The sequence below is a fragment of the Mus caroli genome, chromosome 5, assembly GCF_900094665.2.
Source record: "Mus caroli chromosome 5, CAROLI_EIJ_v1.1, whole genome shotgun sequence".
Classification (NCBI taxonomy): Eukaryota; Metazoa; Chordata; class Mammalia; order Rodentia; family Muridae; genus Mus; species Mus caroli.
This window is the reverse complement of record NC_034574.1, coordinates 2,392,996-2,409,717: the sequence shown is the minus strand read 5'-3', so window position 1 is coordinate 2,409,717 and position 16,722 is coordinate 2,392,996. Positions and strand designations below refer to the sequence as shown.

Here is a 16,722-nt window from a genome sequence, read left to right as displayed (position 1 = left end):
AAGTTTATTTTTGTTTACATTGATATGGATTATTGTATAGTGATACAGGTTTAAGGTTTTCATTAATAAAAAAAGTCCTTGTATATTGATACAAAATTTAAGGATTCTTCCATTACAACATACTATGTCTACATGTTTTCAACTCTCATATAAGGTATTGAACCTTTATAATTTGTTTAAGAATGCAATTTTCAGTTGCATCCCTTTTAAAGCTGCTATCACAGTCTGTTTATGACATTGAAGAAATAACAATAGTCAGACAGTCAAACTCATGTCATATACTAGTCTAGATCATCATAGAAATGTATCCCCTAGCTGGAACAGATAATAAATAGCCAGAAACAAGCAAGGTTTGCTTGTTCAGATACGCTATGAATAGATAGATGGGCTTCAAAATCCTCAGAGACAGAACTGGCATTTAATGGCATTTAAAGATGTTTTTTGTAGCGGTGAATTGTTAAACTGCACTGAGATTTGGGGGATCGTGTGGGCTCTGTACCACCTAAGAGCTCTGGATTCATGAATGAAAGACACACAGGCAGCAACATTTTTAATATGCCTTACTAGCTCAATGGCTAAGTCTCTCCTGAACCTCCCCATGGCTAGCACACACTCCCCTCCAGTATTCCTTAGTTAACACTTTCTTTCTTTCTTTCTTTTTTTATTTATTTTTTATTTTTTGGTTTTTCGAGACATGGTTTCTCTGTGTAGCCTTGGCTGTCCTGGACCTCACTTTGTAGACAGGCTGGCCTCAAACTCAGAAATCTGCCTGCCTCTGCCTCCTGAGTGCTGGGATTAAAGGTGCGCGCCACCACGCCTGGCTTCTTAGTTAACACTTTCTAAATCTGTATTTTATCTTTGCTGCCCCAGATCCAGTCAGGGGAGTGGCCCCTGTGGCCACTTATCCTGATTCTTACATGTCGGCAGGATCTTTTTTTTTTTTTTTTAATTAGGTATTTTCCTCGTTTACATTTCCAATGCTATCCCAAAAGTCCCCCATACCCACCCCCCCAATCCCCTACCCACCCACTCCCACTTTTTGGCCCTGGGGTTCCCCTGTACTGGGGCATATAAAGTTTGCAAGTCCAATGGGCCTCTCTTTGCAGTGATGGCCGCCTAGGCCATCTTTTGATACATATGCAGCTAGAGTCACAAGCTCCGGGGTACTGGTTAGTTCATATTGTTGTTCCACCTATAGGGTTGCAGTTCCCTTTAGCTCCTTGGGTAATTTCTCTAGCTCCTCCTTTGAGGGCCCTGTGATCCATCCAATAGCTGACTGTGATCATCCACTTCTGTTTGCTAGGCCCCGGCATAGTCTCACAAGAGACAGCTATATCAGGGTCCTTTCAGCAAAATCTTGCTAGTGTATGCAATGGTGTCAGCGTTTGGAAGGTGATTATGGGATGGAACCCTGCATATGGCAATCACTAGACGGTCCATTTTTTCGTCACAGCTCCAAACTTTGTCTCTGTAACTCTTAAGTCTGATCTCTCTGTTCCCCTATCATGGCAATCCTGTCTGTTCTTCTTCTGCCTCTGTCTCTTGCCTGTGCAATCTAAATGTCCTGATCATTTTTTTTTTTAATGTTGGCAGGGGCATATAGGCTTTATAAAACTTTGTGAGAAGCTGGGCGTGGTGAGAGGCACATGACTTGAATCCCAGCAGAGGCATTGTGTCTTTATGAGTTTGAGGACAGCCTGGTTTACCTATCGAATAACAGGTCAGCCAAGGCTACATAATGAGACTACCTCACTATTAGTAAGAAAAGAAAATATTATGAATCTCAAATAGTCAATTTTAAAAGACATTTGGGAAAAAAAACGGTCTGCTTTACAAAATTTTATTACTTGGGATTAAGCCAGTGAGATGGTAGTTGACATTTAATATTAGCAGTGAAGACAATATAGTTTTACTGTAGAATCAATGAAAGGAGAAGCAGTTTTGTTGTTGTTTCCCCTCTTAAAGAGGTGTCTTGTTTTCTGATGAGCGCTTGGCAGGCAGTGGGAGCATATCTACCAGGGGTTTCATTTTCATCTTTGCTTGCGTGTTGTTCACTAGTGGAAGGAGAATAAAAGTCAGGCAATATAAATGGGGAGGGGATAGAAGGAGAATAATTTTGAATATTGCAAATTCCCTGTGGATATTTAAGCAGGGTCACTGCCTCTGTTGGCTCTGATCAGGACAGGGTGAGTTCAACTACTATGTCTGACTGTACCCACCTACTTATTTGAGGCAAATTATAATTGTTAAATGTTTTTTACCATGTGTCAGTTTAGCAATTAATAATTATCAGGTACTTGGAAGACTGTAGAGGAGGTTATCCCCTTTGTACATAACATTAAAATGTGTCCAGTAGAAATTAAGTCTATGAGATGCCCAGATACCAAACTATGTGAGGCATAGCTACTGCCTGAAACATGACCTTTGAAATACTTGGAATTCGAAGAACAGGATATGTGGTTTATATTATAATTAATTTTAGAGCAATATATGACGAAGTATTTTTTTCCTATTTGCTTTCTAAATTCTGAGTGTGTTCAAAGTTGAAAGCAAAGGACAAAAGCTTCCTTTGTTTATGACCTCAGTTTTCAGTGTGTTTTTCCAAAATTGCCAGTGGTTTCCAACCAATGCCTTCATTTTTATTGGTTATCAAACATTATTTTGGAATTATTTCTATATAAAAAGCTTTAAGAAGGCTTCAGCATAATTTTATTGTATTAAACAAAAGGACATAATTGCACAGCTAAAATATACCTGTATTTCTACTTGTATATGGTTTTCTAAAAATTACAGGATATGAAGACTGTTTTAAATCAAGGACAGATGTTGAGTACAAGCTTCTGACTGGGTTTGAAACATGATTAAATAAAATAGCACACGCCCCTGGTCAGCTGCATCATGACAGGGAAAACAAAAGGACTATATAATAATTGACCTCAGCTTCAAAAACAATCTTTCCCAGAAGTGATACCATTTGGCATCAAGAACAATAGTAAGAACTGCACGATGAATACAGATGGACTTTCCTATAAAACATGAGGCCATAGACGCTAATCAGTTTCAAAGAACCAGACATGTGCTATTTCCAAACCTGTAATGCAATCCTACAAAAGTTTAAGGAACAAGTTTCTCATTTAAAAACGAAAACCAGTGCAGGTCATGGTTACACCAAACAGTTTGGGAAGCAGGAAGCCGGTACACACAAAGCTTTCATTACCTTACTTCTAGACAAACCCTTCTGTGTCATCTGTTCTTCCGCGACTCTCAGAGAGCAGTTATTAAAGGTTAGAAACTTACTGCAGGTTTGGTAGGACAGTTCTGTAACCACAGTGGCAGGAAGGATGAATTCAAGGTCAACTTGGGCTACATAAAATCCTGAATAAAAAAATGAATGAATGAATGTAGTAGTGCTAACAAAAAAAGAAGGCTAGGACTATCACTTAGTGAGTTATGATATTTAGGACTACCACTTCCTTTGCATGTGGGAGGCCCTAAGTTCAGTCCTAAATATCATAACTCATAAAAAGAAAGAAATGAGCTGCCATGCTTCCTGTTACAACTGTACTATGGATTCCTAACAGGTTTTGGAAATGCATCAGAGTAAAGTTTTCTCTTTGCTTGTGCTGTGTGTTGTGTGCTGTGTGCTGTGTGTGTGTGTGTGTCAGTTGACATGCTACACTGCCCAGGAAGCCTTTTGAATTCCTGGACTGAAATGATCCTCCAGCCCTTGTTTTCTTTGTCCATCACAGGAGGGATCAAGATGTTTCCTAATTTAAACAGAGTATAGAGAATATATCCATAGTAATGGCTAACGAAGAGCAACCACGCACACAGTAAGTAAGTCCTGTACGTAGGAGTACAGTTAATTTGTATTAGAAAATGCTGAAGTTGAAGCAAGAGCAGAAAAGCACATGGGCTGGTAATTATATACTAAAGTAATGGCAAGTCTGGGCCAAAGATGTGGATTTGAGAAAATTGGTTGTTCTGCTCCAAGAAAGTATGTTGACTTTGAGCAGAGCAGGACCTAGCCTGTTGTTAATTACAATGGAGATTGGGGAGGAGAAAAAGAAAGAAAGGGTGGACACAGAACTAGAGAGATTAGAAATAGAAATGGTAACACTGACAATTCCATGGAAAAGAAGTTTTTGGAAAAGTGGTTAAAGGAAAAAAGTAGAGAAATTAAGACTCAAAAACCAGATTTTTGGACTCAGCCTGGAAGAGGTTCTTGGAATATGACAGGCAGAATGAGATTTTCTATAGCCAATCACAAGCTTTTCTGAATCTAAACATGTCATGTTACTTGGCAAGGGGTGAGGTAAGGTTTTGGGTGAATTTAAAATTGTTAATCAGGTCCAAAAAACTGTGATGTCCTGTATGTCTGGGTGTCCCCAAGTAGTCAAAGGGTTCTTAGTATGGAACAGGAATGGAAGAAAGAGGGGGCTGCACTGCACTTCTCAAAGTAATCTCACAACGTGCTCAACAAGAAGAACATAGAAAGAAAATTTGTTCTGGCTTACATTTGAGAGTGCAACCCATCACTGTGGCACTGGCATGTGAGGAGAGGGGCCATGAGGCACTTTGTCCACACACAGGAGGCAGAGAAGCTGGGGTCAGAAATAGGACTGGGGTTACAAGACCTGTGTGCTAGAGACCCACTTTCTCCAGTTCTGCTTGGGGGCTGACTGTTTCTTGCCTTAGATAGACTTGTTCACCATCTGAAGCAATATGGCCATCATGAGAAGAGGATAGCAGTGGACAGATAATAGACTTTTCTCCCTTTTTGAGTAAAAGTCCAGTTGTTACTATAGCAACACAAAATGGAAAGTATTATTAGCCAAGTCCTTGTTATGTGTGAGGTACTGTTGTACTTTTCTATGTTTTCCTTATAAGATTTAGATTAATTTAATTCTCATGATTTTCTGGCACAAACACACTGTTCTACAGATGGAGACCATAAAACACAGCGGGTCTTCTTGTCCAAGGTAACAGCAGGGCAGAGTCAAACAAGAATGGGGTGGGATCGTTTACAGTCCTGTCAACTCTGAGAATTGTGTATCCTTTTTGAGAAATTGCAATTGAGAAGTAAAAGACCATTTAAATGAATAGTATACAAAAAAAAAAAATGTGTGCTTGCTTAGATTCAAAAGTTGTTCCATAGCCTAGAGGTTCTTTGCAATTGATGCCTACTAGGAAAGAGATCAGTTTTATCCAAAAGGACATCAAACACAGGAGCAGTTGGCTACTGCAAAACAAGACTCCACGTCTTCTTGATTAGATTTGGTTTGGGACTTTTTGTTTGTTTTATTGAGTTTTGTTTGTTTGATAAATAACATGAATTTGGGTGGGTAGGGAGGTGAGGAAGATCTGAAAGGAGTTGGGGGAGAGGGAAATATAATCAATATTTGTATGAAAAAATTAAATAATAAAAAGCTTGTCATCACAGAGGTCTGGGATATGGGAGGCGTCCAAGAATCAATGGGGGTGACCTTAGCTGTGACAGCATTGGAGATTTGGAATCTGAAGAGCCTACCTCCTGTAGCGAGGCAGGAACCCTGGTGGAGTGACAGAGACACCGATCCACATATAAAACTTTCAACCCAAAATTTATCTTGTCTACAAGGAATGCAGGCACAGGGGATGGAGCAGAGACCATCCCATAGGCAAGCAATAATCTCTGACACTATTAATGATACTCTGTTATGCTGGCAGACAGGAGCCTAGCATGGTTGTTCTCTGAGAGACTCCAATCAGAAGCTGACTCAGACAGACGCAGACACCCACAGCCAAACAGTCTCCAGAGCTTGGAGACTCTTACTGGAGAATAGGAGGAAGGATTGCTGTGCCCTGAAGGAGATAGGAACTCCACAGAAAGAGCAATGGAGTTCGGACCCTTGGGGTTCTCAAAGTCTGAACCACCAACCAAAGAGCAAACACAGGCTGGACCTAGGCCTTCCAGCTCATATGTAGCATATGTGCAGCTTGGTCTTCATATGGGCCCCAGACAACTGGTGTAGGGGCTACCTCAAAGCTGCTGCCTGTACCTGGGATATGTACCTGGCTGGGCTGCCTTGTCTGGCCTCAGTGGGAGAGGAAGTGCCTAGCCTCACAGAGAATTGAAGTGCCAGGGTTGGGGTGTCGAGAGGGCTCCCCAACTCAGGAGAGGGGGTTGACGGGGATAGGGGCAGTGTTCAGGATATAAAGTGAATAAGAAAAAAAAAAGATAATTAAAGAAAAGAGTTGTCAACATCGACAGTTTTTGTTTCTCTATTTGTGTGTATGTATATAGTGCGATGGAATCGATTGGAATTCACAGGCATCATTTTTGCTCTTTTTAACTTAATAAATACTGTGTATGAGTCCTTTGACATATTTATCAGCACAGGATGCACATATCAGAGAAGACGAGAGAGGATAGTTGATGTGTAGAAGAGTCAAATTAGAATACTTAATAATTAGTTTTATGTACGGAATTTTGCTGCAGTAGGGTCTCTTTTGCCTATAGTTAACCCCAGAAGTAACATACAAAGTGCCCCTTGTAAACCTGTGTGGCTATGGAGTTAGACCTTTTTTTTTCTTTGCACTTAATGAACAACTTTTGATTGAGTAACCAAACGAATCTCAAATTTGTCCCTCATGCGTGTGAGTGAGAGCATTCTAAAGCAAGCCTTAAACCTAGCCCTAATAAGGTGCAAGAGGAAACGAGGGAGGCGGGACCCGGAAGAAGGAGGTGATCTCAGGAATTGGCCCGCGGCCAGCGGCCCGATGGATGCTGGGAACTGTAGTTCCAGGCAGCCAAGGTATTCCAGAGCGGGGGCCGGGGGAGAGCCTGACTGTTCCCTGAAGCCTCCGGGGCGGCTTCGCCAGAACGCACTTCCGCGGCAGCGGAGGGAGACTAAGGAGCCGCGGCTCGGAGTGGGCGAGCGGGATGTCCGAGCGGTGAGGAGCCGGTAGGTGTGGTCAGGGACGCTCCCGTTTCCGAGTCTTTTGCAAGTAGTTGAAGGTGTTGCGTGAAACGGCGAAGCGGCGGCGAGTCGGCATTTGAAAGGTTGCCCACATGGGGGGACGTGGAAAAGTGGCCGAGGAGGTATTTGGTACCGCGTTTACAACGTTTTCGTCCCCTCCGAGGAGTGTGGAGCCGCGTTGCCGGGGCAGCCGAGGGCTGGGGGCGGGCGGGCGGGCGGGGGTGTGAGGCGAGCTGCGAGCTGCGGGCTGCCGGGTAGCTGCTGCTATTTTGGACCCAGCGGCTGGCGGCGCTGGTTGTGTAACGCTGACCTGCTCGCGCTCCCCACGCACCGGGCAGGGGTGGGCGAGCGGCGAGCGTGCGCCCGGGGAGGGCTCACGCCATTGGCTGGGCGCAGCCGCCCCCCCTTTGCCCGGCTCGGCCGCTCGGGGTCTCCTGAGGACGCGGCTCCCACCCGGACGTGCGGATCTGGCCGGTCTGGCTGCTGCTGTCCCCCGACACTGCCCTGGTCTGCGAAGGGGCTAGTCTTCACTGCAGAACTGCTACGCTAGGTGACCTCATGGCAAAGGTTGCCCAGGGGTCCGATTGGGGTCATTGATTGTAAAACGAGCCCTTCTGACTTCGAAGCAACAATCTTGATTGGTAACAGCTCAAGAATCGTAGATGGGAGGTGGGGAACCTCGATGGAAATCAGCACCCAGGCCACATCCTGCATAATTACTGTAATAGGGCCAGCGATAAACGCCTCGATCCAGGAAGCTGCCAGGCGTTTATGAGTTTTTCACTCATCCTACCTGTTTGAGTTAACTAGTATTCCAACAGGAAGTCACTCCTCTTTAGAGATATGAAAACATACCAAATGGCAGGTTGAGCCAAGGACGATAGATACCACACAACATAAACTAAAAGGGACATACTAGTTGCAAATTTTAGGTTGTACAGTGCAGATTAGTTTTGTCTGGTTTTATTGTAAATACCGTTTCTTAAACATTTTAGAAAACAGTGCATTTCTTTTCATTCCAAGGCAACTGCATGGTGCTTTCTTTCATTGTGCTCCTTATGACACGGTAGGCAGGAACTAGATCTTGAAAAATAAATCTATTAATTTTTTTTCTTAGATTTCTAACCCAGTAAAGTGATTTGTGATTTTTAATTTTAGCCTTAATTATTCTGAACTTTCAAATCACAAAATAAGAGTTATTTTTCTTTGAGGCTCACATCTAATAGTGAATAAATAAGAATAAATTGCCTGTGCTATTTTTTTTTGTTGTGTTTTTGCCTTGTCGTGGTGCTGGCGTTTGAACTTTGGGCCTTCTACATGATGGGAAAGCATCCTAACTGAGCTACACCCCTAACCTTAAACTGCCTTTTTGAAAAACTTATTGCTTGCCTGTTTGGCTGTAGCATTTTATTATTAAGTCTAGACAATTACTGCTCCCCCCCCCCCCAGTTATGTGTGAGTTAAAATAGAGTTGCGAAGGAAGGACTGTAGTAATTTGGAACATTTTTCTACTTTGGTAGGTCCAGATTATCTCTGCTTTGTGTACAGATGAACTCCTGTTTCATCTGAGTTCACTAAGCTGACTTTGGAGGACCAGGCACAGGGAAAGGGTAAGTATGTCCCTGTCCCCTGGTTACATAATGTTTCTGCTGTCTCAATCAGGAACGCTGCTGTTCTTCTCTTCTTCAGCAAAATAAAAGTGTAGAACCTTTGTGAGTACCGTGATTGATGGTTACAGTTTCCAAGAAGACCCAGATTATAGGTAGAAGGGATAGCCACTGTTAGCATCAAAAATTAATTTAGTGGCCATGAGACATACATTCTTTTGTAGTGATTCCTTGGAATTGTTTCTGAAAAAACTAATGGTTTTGAGAATTCCAAAAGCTCTTAGCCACTATTTCTGCATCAGCTTTCTTTGAACTCTCTTCAAAGCCAGAGAAAATAATCTTTTGAAAGTATTTTTATTCAAAATGATACCATCGATAACATTGATATACCAAGTTTTCTTCTCTGAAAGTCACTCTGGAACCGATGACAAACGTGGAGTCACTGTTTTAGAACAGAGTATTTGATTTGGTCAGTAACCACACCAAAACAAAAGTTCTGTCGTTATTGCTAGAAAAATCTTTCTTTCATTTTACAAAATTGGAGAGACTGTTTGCCAGTAAGGAGCAGAAACAGACACATAATCGAGAATCAGCCTGAGTGTTTCAGAGGCGAGGGTGTGGGGACCTGTCCCAAATGAAATGAATTCAACTTCCACTAAACCAAATTTATAATTTCCTCTATACCCTAGCTAGACTCATATGGACCAGTTATGTATTATGGACCAGGCTTGGAGAGCTGGCTTAGCAGTTTAGAGCACTTGATGCTCTTTCAGAGGACCTAGTTTGATTCCCAGCACCCACGTGGTAGCTCACAGCCAACTCCAGTTTCAGTGGATCTGACATCCTCTTCTGGCCTCTGACACTGCATGCATGCGATGCATAGACACACATGCATTCACATAAAAATAAGTATTTAAAAATAATAGTTTGGGAGACTATACCATGTGACCTAGCAATTACATTAAAAAGTGGAAAACCTGGAAAGGTTAAATGGAAAGTTTGGAAACGTTAAACAGTGTGGTTACATGGACAGCTGTATAAGGTAAGGGTCGCATAGAGCCAGTCTGAGCATGGCGGAAGCCACAGGGTGTGTGCTTCAGGGAGATTGGACGTTTTTAGAGATCTAATTATTCAGGAAGTGGGAAACTATTGTGTGGAAACAAGTGAAGTGACAGATCACAAAAATACTGTTCTGGACACAGAATTCATCAACATAGCACAAGAGTCTCAAATTTGATCAAGTCTTAACCTGCAAGTCAGCAATATTTTTTTAGTTTTAGCACTAAATAGATCATTTCATATTATTTCCTCTATCACCCTTTGAGACATTATGTCACTAGTGGGATGAGACTTACTATCAAATTATAGATGTATAGAGTTAATAATAGGATAAAAAGTGAAATGACCAAAGGAGGTTACAAGATGCTAAACATTAATTTCTGCACTAGGGTTGAACCTGAATATTGAGGCCATTAATGTTCTTTTTCTGAAACACAATTCATGGTATCTCTGTTGACTCTATAAAACTGTTAGTCCTTGAGAGTTTAATTAAGCATATGCCAGTATACCAAGTTCAGAGAAGTGATATAAAATATAACATCAACTTGAAGGAAGCTATAAATACACTTAGCACTGAAATAAGTGCTTGGTCTGCCCACGTTCATTGATTCTGTTTGGTTGTCTGTAAGCTAAGGGTTGCAGGAAAGTATTAATAACAAGGCTGTATGTTCTGATTTTGCTTCTCGCTGCCTTTGGGTTGCAGGGATCAGTAGCGCAGGACAGGCTGTTTGGAGAAACACCGATTACTTTGAAATTGTGAGTATTTGTCCTCCATCTCTGGAATCAAGAATGCAATTGTGATTGAGTTGAGAGTTTGAGAGTGTTCGCTGATGGAATCTTGAAGCTTTAAAAGAAACGGGATAACCCTTTTCTTACCACTCTGACTTTACCTAACCCAGGGCAGTAACTTGTTAATAAATGGTTTACTGGCTTATGTTGCTTAATGTAATAACAGTGATCACTTAATACATGGTAATTATACAGTTGGTTAACCATCAGTATTTTGTATTTGCATGAAACAGCATACTTTTATTAACACACTAGACCAGTGTCCTTTCAGGACATTTTCCATATGCATCGCATGCCACAAATACTTGATGCATGACTGACTCCTTAGTCATAGCTGTTTCTTTGTCTAGCCCACATTTGTGAATACATTGTATGGCCTTGCGGTACATGGCCCACTTCTCATTCATATAATCCTAAAATGATTTGTGTGCCAGGTGCTATGCAAATTGTTCATCATATGTGGGGGAAACGGGTCAAAAAAGAGCTGGAGCTGAACTGTGGAGCTTGGCGTCATTAAGACTTCTAACACAAGTGTTCTCAAACCTGCACCAAGGTGCTGGCTCCAAGCCAAAGTCGTTGTTGCTAAAATTAAGCAAGAAAGGTGGATGGTTTTTTTTTCTAATTTGCATGAAAACTAACCTATATTTTTTGCAATTTAATTCTGAAAATTTTCTGGACCAGTTACAACTTTTGATACTGACAGAAGGCAACATAATCAGTAGTAGCTAATACTGTGGGAAAACTTAGAACTACCCGTGGTTAATTTGAAAAACCTAACTTAAGGCCATTTATGGTCAAACTCTACTTTGATGGTATACACTTACTGATGTATTATTTGAATACACAGGCTAGAGTTGTTGTTGGTAGCACTATCCCTGATAGTGTGGCTGTCTAACACGACACTGTTCCCTGCAGAACCCTGTGTTTGCTCGCTGAAACACGTGCTAGTTTCTTAGCATTGCGCCATGATTATCTTTCTGACCCTGACTTCCTGGGAGTGTTCCTGTGCCATCTCAGTAGAGAATACTTGATTCCGGAAAAGAGGGTGGATTCTGTGAACACCATGCTATTGTATTAGATTTAAAAGTCACTCAACTCTACCCCTTCATCGTTCTTTGAACAACAACAAAGTAAATGTACCCCTAAAAGTTGTCTGCTCTGTGTCTCGCGGGCGGTGGGGAATAATGTTTCAGTAGTGCTTTGAGGTGCGTGGGAAACTGTGGAGAAAATTAAATTAAATTAATTAGTCATAGATGGGAAGAGCAAACCGCCTTGTGATTTGAGAAGAGAGAAAGGGCGTGTTGCTGTTTCTATTACAATGGTGAGGTGTTCTGAAGGGGCTCTACTTCAGAATCTGCATGTATCTTATGCTAACGTTAATAGCTTTATAAATACCAAGTCTTGGAGATTTCCCTGAAAAGCACTTGAGTCTAATTAAACCATCCAGAAGATAGGTAAGAAGAAATTCCAGGGCCTTTTATTCTCTTCTGATTGACTGGAGATGGGCCCATTTCATTTCTAATAACTTCCTGGTGTGCCAGAATTATAGTAGTGAGACGAGTTTGCTTTTTCTCATGTAGCATTCACTCAGTAAATGCTGTTTAAGCCACTCTAGTGTGCCAGCTACTAAGCTCTGGTCAAGCAGAAAAGGCAGTCGCTCGTGCTCACATCCAGCGTTCCCTTTACACAGTGCTTCAGACGTGTTCTGAGCATGTGACATTGCATTAACTCATTGGATGCATGAGAAAAAAGCCCTGTGAGGTAGGCACTACTTTCTTACCCAGTTTGCAGATGAGGAGTGAAGGCACAGGGAATGTCTGTCTGTCTGTCAGCCAGGTCAAGAGGCAGCTCTGAATGTCCTGCTGTCCTGCCATGCTTCTCCAGACAGCTTACTCACCTGCTGCTTGGGGCTCACTTTGCATTTGTTTGAGCACTTATGCTGAGGCTGAGGTCGTAGAGCCTGTAGCTGTTAGATTTTGAGTGTCCTAGCCCTTGCTACAGTTTGAATAATTTGTGATTTTTTTTTCCATTGAAAACCTGATATACAAAGTGGCCCGTGTATGTATGCTGAGTGAATATTGACAACCAATTTTAAATTTTAGGTGTGATGTTACTCTCTTTAATTATGAAGAAAAATAACAATGGCTAAAGATTTTAGTTGCTATGTGACAAAGAGATGACAAAGCACATGTGTGCACTTGATCTGGGACATATGTGTTAATGTACATTCATATTGTACAGACAGGAAACAGGAGTTTCCATCTCCTTCCTTCCTTCCTTCCTTCCTTCCCTCCCTCCCTCCCCACCTTTCTTTCTTTCTGATGGGATGGGTAGGTGGTTGGCAGGGTCTAGTCTAGAACTCAATTTAGAGACCAGGCTGCCCTCAGACATGCTGCAGTCCTGGTGCCTAGTCACAGAAGTGCTAGGATTGCACTAGCTAGCTCCCTTCCTGCACTAGCATTTCATCTGTAAATGTACTGCCAGTTGGTGGCAACTCTAGCTGTGCTCTCCCATGGTGCCTGATTTGCCCTGTGTGTGTCATCCCCCAGATTGACCATACAGCTCAAGCCCTCCTGCCATGGGCTGCCGAGATGTCCACGCAGCCACGGTCCTGTCCTTCCTGTGTGGTATTGCCTCTGTCGCAGGCCTCTTTGCAGGGACTCTGCTTCCTAACTGGAGGAAACTGCGGCTGATCACATTCAACAGAAACGAGAAGAACCTGACAATTTACACGGGCCTGTGGGTGAAGTGTGCCCGGTATGATGGAAGCAGTGACTGCCTGATGTACGACCGTACGTGGTACCTGTCAGTTGACCAGCTGGACCTGCGTGTCCTCCAGTTTGCCCTGCCTCTCAGCATCGTGATCGCAATGGGTGCCTTGCTACTCTGCCTGATTGGAATGTGTAACACGGCCTTCAATTCTTCCGTGCCTAACATCAAACTGGCCAAGTGTCTGGTCAATAGTGCAGGCTGCCACCTGGTGGCCGGACTCCTGTTTTTTCTGGCAGGTACCGTGAGCCTCTCTCCATCCATCTGGGCCATCTTTTATAACAGCCATCTCAACAGGAAGTTTGAGCCGGTCTTTACCTTTGACTATGCAGTATTTGTCACTATTGCTAGCTCAGGGGGTCTGTTTATGACTGCTCTCCTGCTGTTCGTTTGGTATTGTGCATGCAAGTCTTTGTCCTCTCCTTTTTGGCAACCGCTGTACTCTCACGCTCCCGGGATGCACACTTACTCACAGCCCTATTCATCACGGTCCCGCCTCTCTGCCATTGAAATCGACATTCCAGTAGTCTCACACAGCACTTAACAGAGATACAATTAACTGTTCAAAGGATGTCTTGTAGCCTCACAGCCCCCTGCATAATGAGCCTTTTTGGACCTGTGTACATTTTTCCTATATTCCTTATCAGTCAGTGGAGCCAAATTTGTATATCTTGGTAGAATGAAATGCTGCTAGATTTTATGAGGTACATATTACATTCTTCTAAATGTGAAACATTCCTTTTATCTTGCTTCTGAGACTAGAAGGGTCTTTAGCCTCCTTGTTGATGTCTGATCAATTGCTTATGTGAAAGGACCCATGATAACACTGGAGGCAGTGAAGACAGCGTATTGAACAATGCTGTTTGATCTTCACCCGTATTTCAGATTGTGCGTTGACTCCGATGATTTAGAGGTGAAAGGGGCAGTTTCAAACTTAAGACGTTTCAGTCGGATAAGGCTAGGAGTTTGTCTCCAGAACTCTGCCAGCTTGAAGGTATAATTTCATTCTCTCTGGGGACTAATTGAATAGGCATCAGTATACTGAAGATTACTATCTTCTACCTCATTGCAGTGAAAAGTAAAATGCATTTTACATGACAGAGTAAAGCTAATATTTAAGCATGGTTAACATTTGACTTCTTCATTGGTTTCAGATGGGGTCTTGCTGTGTGTAGCTCTGGCTGGCCTAGAGATCACTGCAGACCAGTCTGTACTCAGACTTTCTACCCGCTTGCCTCCTGAGCACTAACTACAAGGCACACCCAATTACACTAAAAATGTGTCAGGAGACAGTATGTTGCTTCATTTGAAGCAAGAATCCCTTTCCAGACCCCCCCTTGTCAGGTAGTGCTCATGCGCGGTCCAAGCTCTTAGTGCCTAGGACAAAATTGTCTTTCAGGGCGCGGGAGTCTGTTCTTCAGTGTCAGCACGAAAGATTCATTTGGTGGCTACTATTTGAGTAGTGGCTTTCGTCTGTTCAGTTCCTGCTTCAGAACTGATTGCTTGCTTCTAACACTGCTTAACACTTGAGTAAGTACTTCAGAGGATACACAAATAGGAGAAATAGCCATGTCTATGTAGAAATGTTGATCTAATACACCTGATAACCAGTGGGAAGTCTGACTTTGTGGTAGCTGGTAAACTTGTCAAGCATTGACCCAGGAGTGTATTTCACCTGAAAGATGTCTTTGTGACACAGACAGCCTGTGGTCCACCACCAACAATAGCCTGGACGCTGGAAATTCCCTTTAGTCAGGTCTCCTCCCATAGTCGTAATAATAGTCTCAGATCATGAGAATGGTAAGATAGGAGAGAGATTAAATTATACCTATTCTACCTCTGAAGCTAAGATGATAAATTAAAGAGGGGCAAATTTTCAAAATATCTCTTCTGATGTGATATCAAATGGATAAAACCATGTTAGTCATAACGTCCCGCTTTGACATTGAGGGGTGTTGGGTCTTAGCTTAGGGATTTGAGCTGCTCATTTGGATAATGTCCACGTACTGGCACTATGTTTGTAAGGACTGTAGTACATTGTGCTTATAGATTCTTACAAGCAGCTGATTTTAGGATAACAGTTTCTGATGCCTCTTTTGCAAATCTGAGTCTTTCTGTAGAGATATGTAGTACTTTTCCCTAAGTCCAACACTACTGTATGTAGGCCAACACTACTGTATGTAGGCAAGTAAATCCAATTGTATAATTTTAAAATGCCGTCAGTACAAAGCATGCACATCTATGGTTTTTAAAAATTACAACTTCTAGCCTTTTCCACCTCTGGTTCTTCTCACTCATAAATGGAGCTGAGTGTTGGTCATTCCAAGACAGTGTCAGCTCGAATTCTGAGACTAATAATAGTGTTTTGCCCTTGTTAATCTTAGTTCTTCTCTCACTAAACTGTTTCCAGATGGAATTCTACCATGCCTTGGTGTTAGTATACAGAGATAAAAGTAGGGCCAGGTGTAGTGGCTTTTGACTTTAATACCAGCACTCAGGAGGCAGTGACAGGTGCATTTCTGGAAATTCTGGTCTCCATAGCAAGTTCCAGGCCAGTCAGAGCTACACAGTGAGAACCTGTCTTTAAAAACAATTAGAAAAAGTGGACTCAGCAATGAGAATACTAGACAATTTTCAGCTCACAGGATTGTAACTACAAACATTTAAGCTTTCTTATGAGAATCTTTCGGCATTATCATCTATAGCCTCCAATTACTTTTATGAATTCACTCAGGAAGAGAAACAGCTGTTTCTGTATTATCTTTTTAGTGTTCCAGATTGGGCATAAATAGCTGTTTTTTAAAGCCATCCAAGGAAAGCATGTATTTACAATGCTTCTGAGTCACTGGAGCTGTTATTGAGATGGGGTGGATAACTTCTTTTGTTGCTAAAAAGCTGTTGATTTTAAAGGCCTTCTAAGGAGCCAGCTAGGCAAACAACCTTGAATGTGAGATGGTGCATAGAATTTGTGTTACCCAGCTTTGGGAGAAGAATAAACCTGAGATTCTGAGTTCACTCTGCTTGTACATACGCCCTATGACGGATAGTGTGTGCTGTAAACCACAAGGTAGAATCCTCAGTGGGTGTGCTGTGTGTGCTGTGCTGCCTCATGTTTATTAAAAGATGTATTTTTACAAGTTTGTCTCTGTTCTTTTCTCAGCTTTAAGGTTAAATATTTTGGAAAACATTTGTCATGTGTATGTCAACGAAAATAAGGCACTCCTAAAGACCATGATTGGGTGCCCCGGTCTCAGGAGACACGAACGACACGGACACCAAGTCGGGTTCACGCAATGGCTTCTTTACTTGTGACTTTCTCTCTTCCCCAGCAGCTTCTTCTTCCTCCATCCTTCTTGCAGCTTTTCTTACACTACCTCACTTACAACAGCTTCTCTTACAACAGCTCGCTTCTACTTAGGGCAAGGGCTATAACAACAACAGCGGCGCCTGACCTCATCTAGCTCCACCCCACCTCATCTAAGGTCGGTCACAGATAGGCTGACAGGTCCAGATCACGAGGAACAGTCCAGCCTGGC

At 42.4% G+C, this 16,722-nt stretch overlaps 1 protein-coding gene across 5 annotated transcripts; it reads left to right on the top strand.

The window, feature by feature from the left end:
- The first annotated feature begins 6,735 nt into the window (after positions 1-6,735).
- Cldn12 (claudin 12) lies at positions 6,736-16,323 on the top strand. 5 transcript variants are annotated; one of them, XM_021163478.1, is made up of 4 exons: positions 6,736-6,947; positions 8,483-8,572; positions 10,332-10,384; positions 12,967-16,323. In XM_021163478.1, exon 4 carries the CDS (start codon positions 12,996-12,998, stop codon positions 13,728-13,730), a length of 735 nt encoding a protein of 244 aa, XP_021019137.1. In that variant the 5' UTR covers positions 6,736-6,947; positions 8,483-8,572; positions 10,332-10,384; positions 12,967-12,995; the 3' UTR covers positions 13,731-16,323. The 5 variants fall into 5 exon arrangements, with proteins under 5 accessions (XP_021019137.1, XP_021019136.1, XP_021019138.1 ...); XM_021163477.2 differs by having other exon boundaries at positions 6,789-7,084; XM_021163479.2 differs by lacking the exon at positions 6,736-6,947 and adding an exon at positions 7,026-7,045.
- Positions 16,324-16,722: the final 399 nt, after the last annotated feature.